At 38.4% G+C, this 12,397-nt stretch overlaps 1 protein-coding gene across 1 annotated transcript in view; it reads left to right on the plus strand.

The window, feature by feature from the left end:
* The window catches only part of grin3ba (glutamate receptor, ionotropic, N-methyl-D-aspartate 3Ba), a 43,687-nt gene that overhangs the window by 13,758 nt on the left and 17,532 nt on the right, over positions 1-12,397 (plus strand). The window contains exon 2 of the mRNA XM_056240929.1: positions 8,515-9,152. Coding sequence (XP_056096904.1) covers positions 8,515-9,152 — 638 coding nt within the window. The remainder of the gene's footprint in view (positions 1-8,514; positions 9,153-12,397) is intronic.

Genomic DNA, 12,397 nt, shown 5'->3' on the forward strand with positions numbered 1-12,397 from the left:
GGTCGCTCACGTCACATCAACGTCGTCAAGCTCAGTTTGAGCCTGCGCAGTATGCTTGGCATTCAGGAAGTGAGTGCTTCTAATGGGCTTCAACTTTCTCCGTTGAAATCTATGGGGTCGCTGTGTCCATTTCTTTTACTGTCTATGTTATACTATACAGTGAAAAGCGTCGGAAGCGGGTAGAACAAAAATGGCGGAGAGATTAGAAAGGTTGATTCTGTCAGTTCTGTATGATCTTTCTGATGATGTTGACATGTCAGGTCGGCTAAAAAATGTGATATTGGTATAATGTCAATAGTTCGATGTCTGCCTACAATTTAATTGTATTAACTGCCCTAATAACGTTAGAAAATCATGAAAATTAAAAAATGACATGACAACTTACCGTTATAAAATCATTATTTATTTTATTAAAAGTTAAGAATTCAGGTGCTCTCGGGGTGGGGCCCCCCTACAGTTGGGAAACAGTATTGTCCTCTAGTCTAGACCTCTACTACTGTCGTAAACTCTGTCATCCTACATGCACGTGCATTTGTTGACAACCACGATAGCCCTGAACACTGTAGGAGGAGGTCACATGCAGGTGTTCTGCTTGCGTCGCGTGTGAAATGTCTTCATCCCAGGTACAGTGGCATATATTTCAGCATGTCATATGAATATAATTTCATGGGTTTTATTTTTTTTCTAACGACAAATGATCGCGATGATCACGTTTACAAGCCAGCGTCATTATAGTAGCCTAGTCTATTGGTTACCGTTTTACTGAATCTATATGATACTTCAATGCAATGTTTGAGTGGTTGATAATAACCATATATCGTCAATATTATAATATCAAGCTACCATAAATGAATCTGCAAATTTTACAAATCGATTTGCATTATAGCTTGAGTCAAGACAAATAAACAAATATCACAGACATGTTAGGTATCCTAAAATATGATTTTGTACATCTTATATATTTACTTGTAAGAATGTAGCCCCTACCAAACTTGTGCACGCCGTTTAGACACAGGCTTTCATTTGTTTTGTTTTTTTGTTTTTTTGCCAAGTTCGCATCGGTCGGGCACCCCTCCTCCTCCTTCAGCTCACGCCAGCAAGAAAATGCTGGCCCATTGTTGATCCTCGTTCTGCCTTTAACGCGATCACTTTCTCTTTTTCTCTTTTTGCTTTGCTCCGATAAAACCTTTGCTTTCTTGTTTTTCTGTGCTGCTTCGGCCATGACTATTACATTTGGCTCGCACGTCCGATTTTAAGGAAGTGGGGGTGGTGGTGGAAGTGACGTATATGCCGTAAAGCAGTCGAATTTTGTAGTTCTCTTTGTTCGCCGTTACTACCCGAAACCCGAAGTTTAAAAGTACGATTAAAAACGCTACAGACCCCGTCAGGCTATGGCAGACGTGTCATTCAACATATTGTAAGTCGATGTACCATCACAAGAGACTTGGAAATATATTATGTTGAAGGTTGAAAAGTAACCTAGTGCTGCTTTAATATTTGACTGTTTGGCGCAGTGATGCAGCATAACATACTTCCTTAAATGCAGCTGTGACCAAACCTTGTGAGGACTTTTGAGAGTTACTGAGTGTGCAATCCTGCTTTGTCAACATTATGGCCTTAAGCACAGCACTAAATCATAGCTCCTCGGCTCGACGACTGTCTTCGCAATTACCTGTAACTTTCTTTGCACGAAAAGCCGCTGCTAAAGTTTATCCCTAAAACATTTTAAAGTTCACTGTTGGAATATATAAAATGATATTTCTAATTCCCAAGCAGGAACCACACATATTTTGCCAGCCTTTGTAGCCAGTACGTCAAACTAATGTCCAAAGTATTGGTTAAACTTAGTGTTTTGCTGTCTATACAGCTTTCGCACATTCACCGAGGACTCATTGCTTTGCCATGTGCTGCTGGATGTCTAAGATTCTGTTCTGGTGAATTTGGACAGGATCATTTGGTAAATCACCTAATTCATAAACTCACATTTCCCCAAATGGCTTTCATTTTCAAATATTACTTTATCGCCCAGTGGGAGTGCGCCTTGCACTATTCACCAGGCCTAATGTGAGTGATCGCTCCTATTATAAAGTGTAAAAAAAAATATTTTGATTTCAAAGCCTCATTACATTGTTGTTTTCTATCCTATGGAGTTATACATTTATGGGCTTTCCTTTCACTCACGGAATGGGACATTTTTGCAGTGTCATATTAGGGTCACTGTGGAGCAAACAAGATTTGGAAATGTTATCAAGACTAATAACAGGTCAGAGTCTAGGCAGCTTACATTTAATAACACAGAAATACCATTATACTTCAGATGCAAACTGTGCGCAGCTGTGCACACAGACAGTGATGTAGTGATATACGCAAAAAAAAATTGTAACAAGCAGCAGTAACAAACAAACAAAAAACACTTTCCTCCCTTGGAGAGAAAAAACAATCAGTTTGTGGCAAAATGCTCACACTGGCAGCTGCTAAAAGAGCTGAGCTTTGGGTTTCTTAGCTTATGTTTCCCTTTCATCATTACACTATATAAAGTTTTGATTCCTGTGCCACATATGCACAGTTAAGATAAGAAAATTAAAGTGCTGTTTTAGTCATAGCCTTTGACACATAATACTTCTACCATTCAGTTGATTGCCCCTAATCATGCCTAATCCCTAAAGCAATCGATTAACCTTATGATGCATAAATTATTAATGTATTATTAAATCTATTTATTTTTCTATGCTTTATATAGCATAAATAAATAATTTCTAAGATCTTTTTTTATTTTATTAGATCTTTCTAGATCTATTTCATTTTAAATAGTCACCATATAAATGGTCACAGTAGAGCTGAAAGGATATTCTCATTTAAATTTCCAATGAACAATAGTAGATATTGTAGTGGTACTTTGTGCTTCACCACCATCGGCCATGTTGAATATATGATGTCATAAATAAAAAACACAAAGTCTGTGTCCGAAATTGCATACTCTCTAAGTACTTCTTTTTAATAAGTACTTCCTGACCGTAAAAAAAGTAGATGTATGAATGTGTTTAGTATGAATGTAATCTGGAAATGCTACATTTGTCATTATCATTGACATGTGGTCTACCAGCGTCAGTTGCATCGCTTCACTGCATCTACAATTCCTCTCCCGTGGCCTCATGGATAAGGTTAATAAGGTTTCCATTGGATGCACACTTCAGAATCTCGCTGGAAATAGTAGGTCATCCAAGTGCTTTTTTCCTTACTGCTTTATGACTACTCTGAATTCGGACGTACTCTTCACATAATGTTTTTTCACCAACTATATAGTAGGGTATAGTAGGGGAGTATGCATATTCGGATGGAGCCGAAGACGTATAGCGAGGGCAGAATTATGGGTGAGGGTCAAAGGTCATCATCCATGTTGGCTTGGATATTACATCATACCCTGATGGGTTAAAGATTAGTTTTAGTAGTGGACACTGTGCATAAGAAGTTATTATTTTCCTTCATGTTTTTAATTATCATAGCAGATCAAAAATGTAAAACAAGACATGAAGCACTTTGATGATAATGCAGAGATTATGAAGAGCTGCCATCTGTCCGCTTATCTACTGCTGAAGTGAGCCTCGGGTACAGTTTGAGACTTGGGATGTCACACATTTGCTAAGACACGCTTATGCCTAATGATGTGGCTAACTAAACACAGAGGGGACGCCACTCAGTATGGCAAACTGAGCCTATTTAAGCATCACTTTTAAGCCACATGAACACTTTATGAAGCATGATAGCTACTATCTTCATCGCATACAAGTTGCTCACCCATTCTTAATAATGCTAAATCCTTTTTTTTAGACTGATTTACATAAATAGTCTAGATACATGAGCATGAATCATTCCTCAGGTCATAATACCCCAAACAATTTGTATGTATAATGATACATTGCATAAATCACTTCTTTATCCCCACACGATCCACTTCAGATGTCAGTCAGAACCATAAAGAGAGCCTCGTCTTCATTCGGTAATTAAGCATTTTTTTTCTTCTCAAGACTGTGTAAGTGTTTTGAAATTATTCATACCTTAGTAAATCTTTAGCGGTTCCAACAGTGGTCTTTCTTAATTAAGATACTGTCACTCTTAATAGAGAACAAGCAGTATTGATGTACCTTTCCTTGCATTTCTCGCTGCCATCATATTTCTCTCCTCAAAACATTGTGTGGCAGAATTTTACATCTAGATAAGCAGTTTTCTTTACGACTTTAATGCACTTTGGCACAGCGCTGTGGAACCAAAGTTGATTACAGTGTAGGGATGAGTCAGGATGGTTGACTAGTCGCCCACAAACCAATTTCTGAATTTGTTAGGTTGACAAGGTCTAGAGCTTTTTTCTTTTTGGGGGGAATTTTAGCATGACGTTAGCATTTCAAACATCATGCCTCGGAAAGATGGTCTTTGAATTCATTCACTTTGAAGCACGGTATTAAAACACTGCTTCTTGTAACAAGTCCACCTTTAAATGTCAAGACAATTACTATGGAGGGTTCATATCGCCTGATGTGACCAATGTTCTACTGTTTTGCAGAATTCCAACTCACCATTTTTGTGTTGACTGGTGTTTTTGTGGAATTAAAGGTTATAGATATTTAACCTAATTATTTCTTGAATATCTGGCATTTTGAGTAGCATTTACCGTGCTGTGCAGTCTCCACTATTTTTACATGTTGTTCTGTGTACACATGCAGAGTTGCAGACAGAAATCTTAGGCTGTTGCATCACATTTTGCACCGTGAATGTTGTGTTTTTGATGTGGCATGTCAAGTTAAAAATAGTTTTGGTTTAGACACCTGATTTCTGTCTGTAGGCAAGACCCAAGGTATGGAGATTGGGCTGGTTAGCATGGACCCGTTAGTCCCTGCATGCTGCTAGTTGTCAAAGACCATCTGGTTCTTTAAAACTTCTTTCACTATTAATACCATTCAAAATGTGCCTTTTATTCTGTATGATAGATATTTTACCAGGGCAAATATCTATCATACAGAATGTCTATCATACAGATTTTTTTGGGGGGTTTCTTCTGCCTTTTCATGTCACAGGCAGCTCAGGATTATTACCCTGTGTCAATTGCACTGTTAACCCATGTGGTGGAAATGACCCAAAAGCAGATAATACACCCTTTCTTAAAGAGGTGTATCACCCAAAAAATTTTAATTCTGCCATCATATAATGTGGAACATAAAAGGAGATATTTTGAGCAATGTCTCAAGGTGTTTTTTTTTTTTTTTTTTTTTTTTTGTCCAATGGAAGTCAATAATCACCAAAGCTGTTTGGTTAACAACATTCTTCAAAATGCAGAAGAAAGAAAGTCATACAGGTTTAGATCGACATGAAGATGAGTAAATAGTGACAGACAACCTACTGACTAGTCATTTATGAAAAATATGTGGTTTTGCAAATCATCGTTATGCAGTGGTATTGCTGAATCGTCTCTCTTTTTTCATAATTAAATGCAGAAGCTATGAAATAATTTCAAAATTAGGTACCACACAAGCTTATCAGCTATCGGAGCAGAAATCATTGGGTTTTACAAGAGTTTAGCGTCTGTTTCAGGAAGATAGACAGTAATTTCCCATTTTTCAGCTCAATTATAATATATTGTTTGTTTATGGATCAGGTGCTGTTGCTGTGTGAGAATGACAGATAGATTCAGCACGTCCTTCTCTACACCTGAACGATAATTTGATGGCCAAACTACTGTTTGTATTGGTCTGCAAAACCTGTATGTGGCCGTATTGGATATTAATGAAATGTTACTCTACAACATTTGGGCTATTTATGAGCTGTCAGTTAAAAAATAGCACCCATTTATTTCTCCCTGATGTTAAGTCAGATTGTGAAAATTGCTTGCAAGGTGTGGGAAAAGTGGAAATGGAAATAGAAATAGACGTTTTCCCCACTAAACTTCCAAGACCGAGAGAACAAATCAAACTGCTCATGCTGTTCAGAGGCTGTCAGCTTGTGGATCCATTTAGAAGTGAGAAGGCTAATGTCCTACCGTTCACAGGTATTGTTTGGAGGAGCGGCTGTTTTCAGATCGATTGAGCAATGAGAGGCTTCAAGGCTGAAGGTTTGCCTTCACATAGAAGGTGTTTGTTTGTTTGTTTGCTATTCACCTGGCATCACCTGGATATACTGGTAAATAAAAGATAAGCCAGCCCCGTTCTCTCTTCTTATCTAAGCTCCCATATGTACGCAGCACAATCCCGGGACCCCCTTGGTCCGTTTCTATTTTTTGAAGTCCTATTCTTTTGTTTCAGCAGAGCAGAACTTCGATACCAAATGAACGGTGGTTTTTTATATTTTGTCTTCAAATTCATCCTGTTTGGCATCACGGCATGGAGTCGTCAGCATGCGTGCTAATTTATGTGTGCCCTAAGTAGCAGTGAAAGTCACAGTGACGCGTGTCAGAGCCGCTGGCGGTAATGTTATTCCAGTCACACAGGTTTTAACTTTGCGTGGGGACTCCTCTTCAGCGCCGCGGCCCCGTACTGCTCGCTCACAGCCCCCCACCAGGTTCAAACAGTCCCTCTTCCTCTCAGAACACCCAAGCATCCCATCTTTCACTCTCATGCCACATTCATGCACGCCTCCCTGTCAGTCCACATCAAAAACAGCAGAGAGTCTGTGTAGAGATGGCCAGGAGCTATTTCGGATGAGAGCTGACGGCTCTTCCTCACTGTTTTAGTGTCTATTTTTCATTCAAGTGATTCAAATGTTTGCGTCCAAGATTGCGTCTAAAGGAGTGTTGTTTTCAGGGTTCTTAAATATGAGGTCATCATAAGTTCAGAGTAAGTAATATATTCCTCTATTTGCCTATAAGGCAGCTTTAGGAGTTGGAAGTCACAGGAGATCTAACACTCTCTCCAGACTTCCCTCTTACTTATTCAAATGTATAGGCATTAGGGAATACAATACGCAGTTGGAGCCTGAAGATATATGTATTTTATGGTGGGGTTTGCTTTTTGTTTTGATGAGTCAGTGTGAAGACCTACCTAACTAGGGGTACACGACTTGTTGGGGGGATTTTTTTTTTCTTTAATAAAAGTTGCAATTGTGATTTTTAAAAAATGTGTGGGGTTTTTTTAAGCTTTTTTAATGATTCAGGTTTGCTGTGTTTGTTTTTAGGAATGTACAATTTGGCCAAACATTTTGTGATTCATATATCATATGAATAAAAATAATAATGATTATTAATAATAAATGGAAAAATAAAACATTAGAAATAATACTATTGTAAGATTTCACTTAAAAAATTTTTTATTAAAATGTTCTCGTAATAACGAGATGCTATCCTTAAAACAATATATTTTTCTCAATAAAACCTATTTTCTTTTAATAACGAGATGTTGACATTAAAATTATGTTTTTCCGTAATAACAAGATAATGTGTCGTTAAAACGATGCATTTCCTCATAATAACATATGATAAAAACATTTATCATAAAAACGATATGCTTTTCCCATTATAACGAGATATTAAATTGTTAAAACCACATATTTTGTACGTGATGTGACAACTTGAGAAATAGGCCTTTATCACAGTCCACGTTCAAAAAGTTGGAAGCTTTAATTAGTATAGAAACTTACAAACTTCAGCTGTATCCCATAGCGCAGGATTGTTGTGATTAATTGATGTACAGTTCATCACAGATACATCACATCAACCACAGTTTATAATAATTAGTCGGGTAATAGTTATGATGAAACAAAAAACTGTTGTCATGTTATTGCTACACATATTTCATTATTTAAAGGCCTACTTCAGAGTCTGACCATCTTTGTTTATTAAAGACATGCAAGAATGGAATACAAACAACATATCACACTCCACAGCATTAGAATTAGACAAGGTTATGCATTCCATAAAACATCAATTATGAGTAAAGACTGTACAAATTAAACTATTCCAGTGATATCATTTTAACATCACATTATCTCGCTATTACGGAAAAAAAAACAAAGTTTTAATGACATGCATCTTGTCATTACGAGAAAATATTTTGTTTTAAGGAGAAAAATATCTTGTTTTTTAACGACATAGAATCTTATTACGAGAAAATATATTTGTGGCGAGCAGGACGAGGGCCGTGGGAGAACGGCGCAAGCCCGGTTGTGTGATTGCTGATGAGCAACACCTGCGTGATCGGTTTCGTATCTGGAGGAGCGGAAGCATAAAGGAGGAGCGACGAAAGTGGAGATCGAGAGAGGACCAGGCCTTTACTATTTTATTTGATGTTTTGTTTTATTATGTGTGGCGGCAGTCGACCGTGAGGGACTGCCATCTTTTACTTTCTATTTGTATTAGTTTATTTATTTTAATAAAATCTTTGGAATGTTCGCCGGTTCGCGCCTCCTTCTCGTTATTACAAGAAAAAATTATATCACAGCCTTTGTGGTTTGATAATCACATGTCGTGGTTTTATTTTCGATGTATCACGCAGTGCTAGACCTACAGTAACTGTGTATGTTCTCTGGTTTCAGAACCGCTTCCATTTGCAGATGATGACACGTACTCCCCCTTCTGCATTGTCGGAGCTGCTGTTAGCGGTGTTGCTGAAGGGAGGCTGGCAGGGTGGAGCGGCAGTTCTTTGTCCGGGAGGTGGGAACACAGTAATGCTGGAAGAGCTTGAACAGTGGGGTCACTTAGGCCTGGATGGAGCCCACTGGCACCTCTGGGAGACCCTCAACCTGTCCAGACTCAAGGAAAAAACAAGTGAAGACAAGGTGATGGAGCTCCTCTCACAGCTCCTCAGCAGGACTCCTTCTGCTCCGGCGTCTTCCGTGGTGCTTTTCAGCTCCGACCCTGAATGTACGGCCACAGTGCTGCGCAGTGCCCACCAGTTGAGCGTTGCATTGCCCCCCATGCACTGGATCATGGGATATCCTCTTAGTCTTGATTCTCTACACTCCATTGGCTCCCCGCTGGGTCTTCTGGCTTATGGGGAGGTGAATCGCAAGCCCCTGAACTTCTACATTAGGGATACCCTGCAGCTCATTGGCAGGGCTGTGTATGCGGCGACCATGGTGAGACCGGACCTGGCACTCATCCAGAATATGGTCAACTGCTTTGACAAGCCCAATAAACATGAGCTACCCTCTTCTGGACAGTACCTTGCCAGGTAAACGTGTAACTTTATCCAGCTAAGTAGCTTACTAAGTTGCAAATAGATTTTTATTATTGCTTACACACTCAAATGAAAAATAACACACAGTTAGAGAAACCTAACACTCAAGGAGCAAAACCTCAGTCCAGATCTGCACAACCAAAACTATTCAGCCTCACAATTGTTTGCAAAACACTGAACACACTTCTCTACATTAGACACAGAAATCTAACATGTCATTTCTTTGCCATTTCAAGGCACTACTTTCCAAAATACCACACCTATGAACCAATTGATCAAATACGTAGGTGCTTAATTGTAAACTCTACAATCAGGTGAAAGCTCTATAGAAAGGCAACGGGTGAGTTTACCAGTCTTCAACAAAAATGGAAGGCAACATTGCAGGAAGAGGGAGAGTGAGGATGGGAGGTGGAGCCTGTGAAGGAAGAGGGGTAGGGTGAGGAAGAGGTATACCTGGATGAGGACGTGAACAGAAGACGAGGACCACATTTATCAGATGCGATTTGAGCAACCTTGGTTGACCACGTTGTAAACCATGGGTTGACATTGAGAGAGCAATAATGCGATATAGGTCTCAGAGAAATTCAAACAAACATCCTCGATGACCACACAGTTTTCAATAATAACCATCAGGTCTCTCTATCAACACTGTGGTAAATCCTCAAAAACATCACATACAGATGAAACAACTCTACTGAGTACATCTGAAAGAGTCAAATATCTGCGGCGTGAATATGTGCAGGTGAGTAATGTACACTTTATTCTGAATACACAGAACCTTTTAACATGTAAATTTATAGTAGGCCCATATTGAACTACAAAATATTGTCTTTTTTTCCAGAGAGATTTGCTAATTGATGCTGATCCAATCCCATATGAATTTATCTTCATAGATGAGGCTGAGTTTAACCTGACAAAATAAGAGAGAAACATCATTGCCCACAGAGATATTTTGAATGTCCCCCAATGTTGGCTGCAATCAGGCAGATTGGAGTCCTCCACCAGCCTGCCAACTTAGGTCCTTACAAAACGGCCCACATACTCACATTTTTAGACAGACTACATAACATTGTCACAGCAGAAGACCAAATAGATGCAGAGCAGATGAGATACAATGTCATCTGGGACAATATATCTTTCCACCGATCTGCTCTGGTCCAAAACTGGTTTCATGAGCATCCACAATTTCAACTCTAATACCTCGCACCATTCTCTCCCTTCCTTAACCCCATTGAGGAGTTTTTTTCATTCAAGCCATGAAGGAGGCCTGTGACCTAATTGATGCAGGGTCTGTGCAAGGATGGATTCGCCATTTAAGAATATTCTTCCCTCGCTGTCTTGTGAGAGAGGACAAAGCCTCTGATGTGGGCGAAGTGCTATGGCCAGATCCAGCTAGACAAAGAGATTTATGTTTATATACTACTATATTCTATTGAGAATGTGTTCAGATTTTCAGTGCAAAATGCAACCTTTGGAAATGCATGGGTGTATTGACTGATTTTACAATGTGGAGAGAAATAAATATTTTTCATCAATGTGCAGTACTGGTCGTGTGTGTTGTGTTTTGTCAATATATCCAATCCTTTACTCTAACAATGTCTCTAAAAATCAAACCCAAACTACATCATTAGAAGAGTAGAATAACAAGTGTAAGATTGAGCACAGCAGTCTAAGTGGTTTAGCCGAATCAGATTGTATAAAACATATATTTGCCATACAATGTCAAAATTGTGTTTGTGGATGGGTGAATTGTGTGTAATGTTTTGACAAAATGAGCCTTGTTTTTAAGAGCCGTAAAAACTATTTAAAGGATTAGTTCACTTTAAAAAAAACTTTTGCTGATAATTTACTCACCCCCATGTCATCCAAGATGTCCATGTCTTTCTTTTTCAGTCGAAAAGAAATTAAGGTTTTTGATGAAAACATTCCAGGATTTTTCTCCATATAATGGACTTCAATGGTAGCCAAACGGTTCAAGGTCCAAAAGACAGTTTCAGTGCAAACTGCAAACTGTTCAAATGGTTTTAAATGACACCAGACGATGAATAAGGGTCTTATCAAGCGAAACGATCGCTCATTTAAAAAAAAAAAAACAACGTTTAAGTTTTATAAGCTCACATGCTCGCCTTTCTCTGTTCTGTGTAACTCTCCTGTTCGAACTCGTTCATCAAAATGAACAAATCTTTTTCCGAGTCAATTCGTTCATTTCGGTTGTTAAACCTTAATTTCTTTTCGACTGAAGAAAGAAAGACATGGACAACTTGGATGACATGGGGGTGAGTAAATTATCAGCAAAAGTTTTTTTTAAAGTGAACTACTCCTTTAACTACATTTTCATAAGTGTAACAGTCTAGTCACCTTTATTTATATAGCGCTTTATACAATACAGATAGTTTCAAAGCAGCTTTACAGTGATAACAGGAAAATTATGCATTTCGGCTGTTGTTCAGCTGAAGTCAGTTCAGTGTTAATTCAGTTCCGTTGTAAAAATCATCAATTATTCAATTAGTTAATTTCATCTATAAAGCAGTTCTGAAAAAAAAAAAAAAAAAAAGACCATTGTCCAGTTCAGTTCTCATACAACCGCGAATACAGTTAGATCAATAATATTGTTGAATTTCAAGTATAGCAAAACAATAGCATTTCCAGTAACAAGCTGGAGTAAATATGAATGTAGGACAAAAAAACATGGTTAATGGGGGGTGCCTGTGGAAAATGTTTAGTTTTAGTTATAGTTATATAAACAACTGCGATGTAGTGTTTAGCAATGCTACATTTCTGTTGTTTGTCACATTATAACTAATAGGCTACATTTTCCACAGCTACCCCCCATTTACCATGTTTCATATTTCTGATTAGTGTACAATTTCTATGTGACTCATGTGTGGCTTATATGAACCCATGGTCTTCAAGCCCAGTTATTCACAATAAAACTGGAGATTGTGTTAGAGGACATAGCGAAAGAAACAAATATCCATGGTCTTATTTATTGAAATGTATGTGCCTTAAAGAGTCAAGTGTCATAGATTACACAAATGTGTGCAGCCCTAACACGTTTTTTTGCACAAGTAAACCCTAATTACCATGTTTCACATTTATGATTAATGTGGAATCTGCATGCGACACGTGCGGCTTTTGGACCCCTAGCCTTCAAGCTCAATTTCCTATAGGGGATCTGGAAATTGACATTATTAGCGAAGGAAACAACTATGCATGGCCTCATTTATTAAATATATGTG

The sequence above is a fragment of the Rhinichthys klamathensis genome, unplaced genomic scaffold (genome assembly GCF_029890125.1).
Source record: "Rhinichthys klamathensis goyatoka isolate OS25496 unplaced genomic scaffold, OSU_Roscu_1.1 h1tg000624l_1, whole genome shotgun sequence".
In the NCBI taxonomy this organism is placed as follows: domain Eukaryota; kingdom Metazoa; phylum Chordata; class Actinopteri; order Cypriniformes; family Leuciscidae; genus Rhinichthys; species Rhinichthys klamathensis.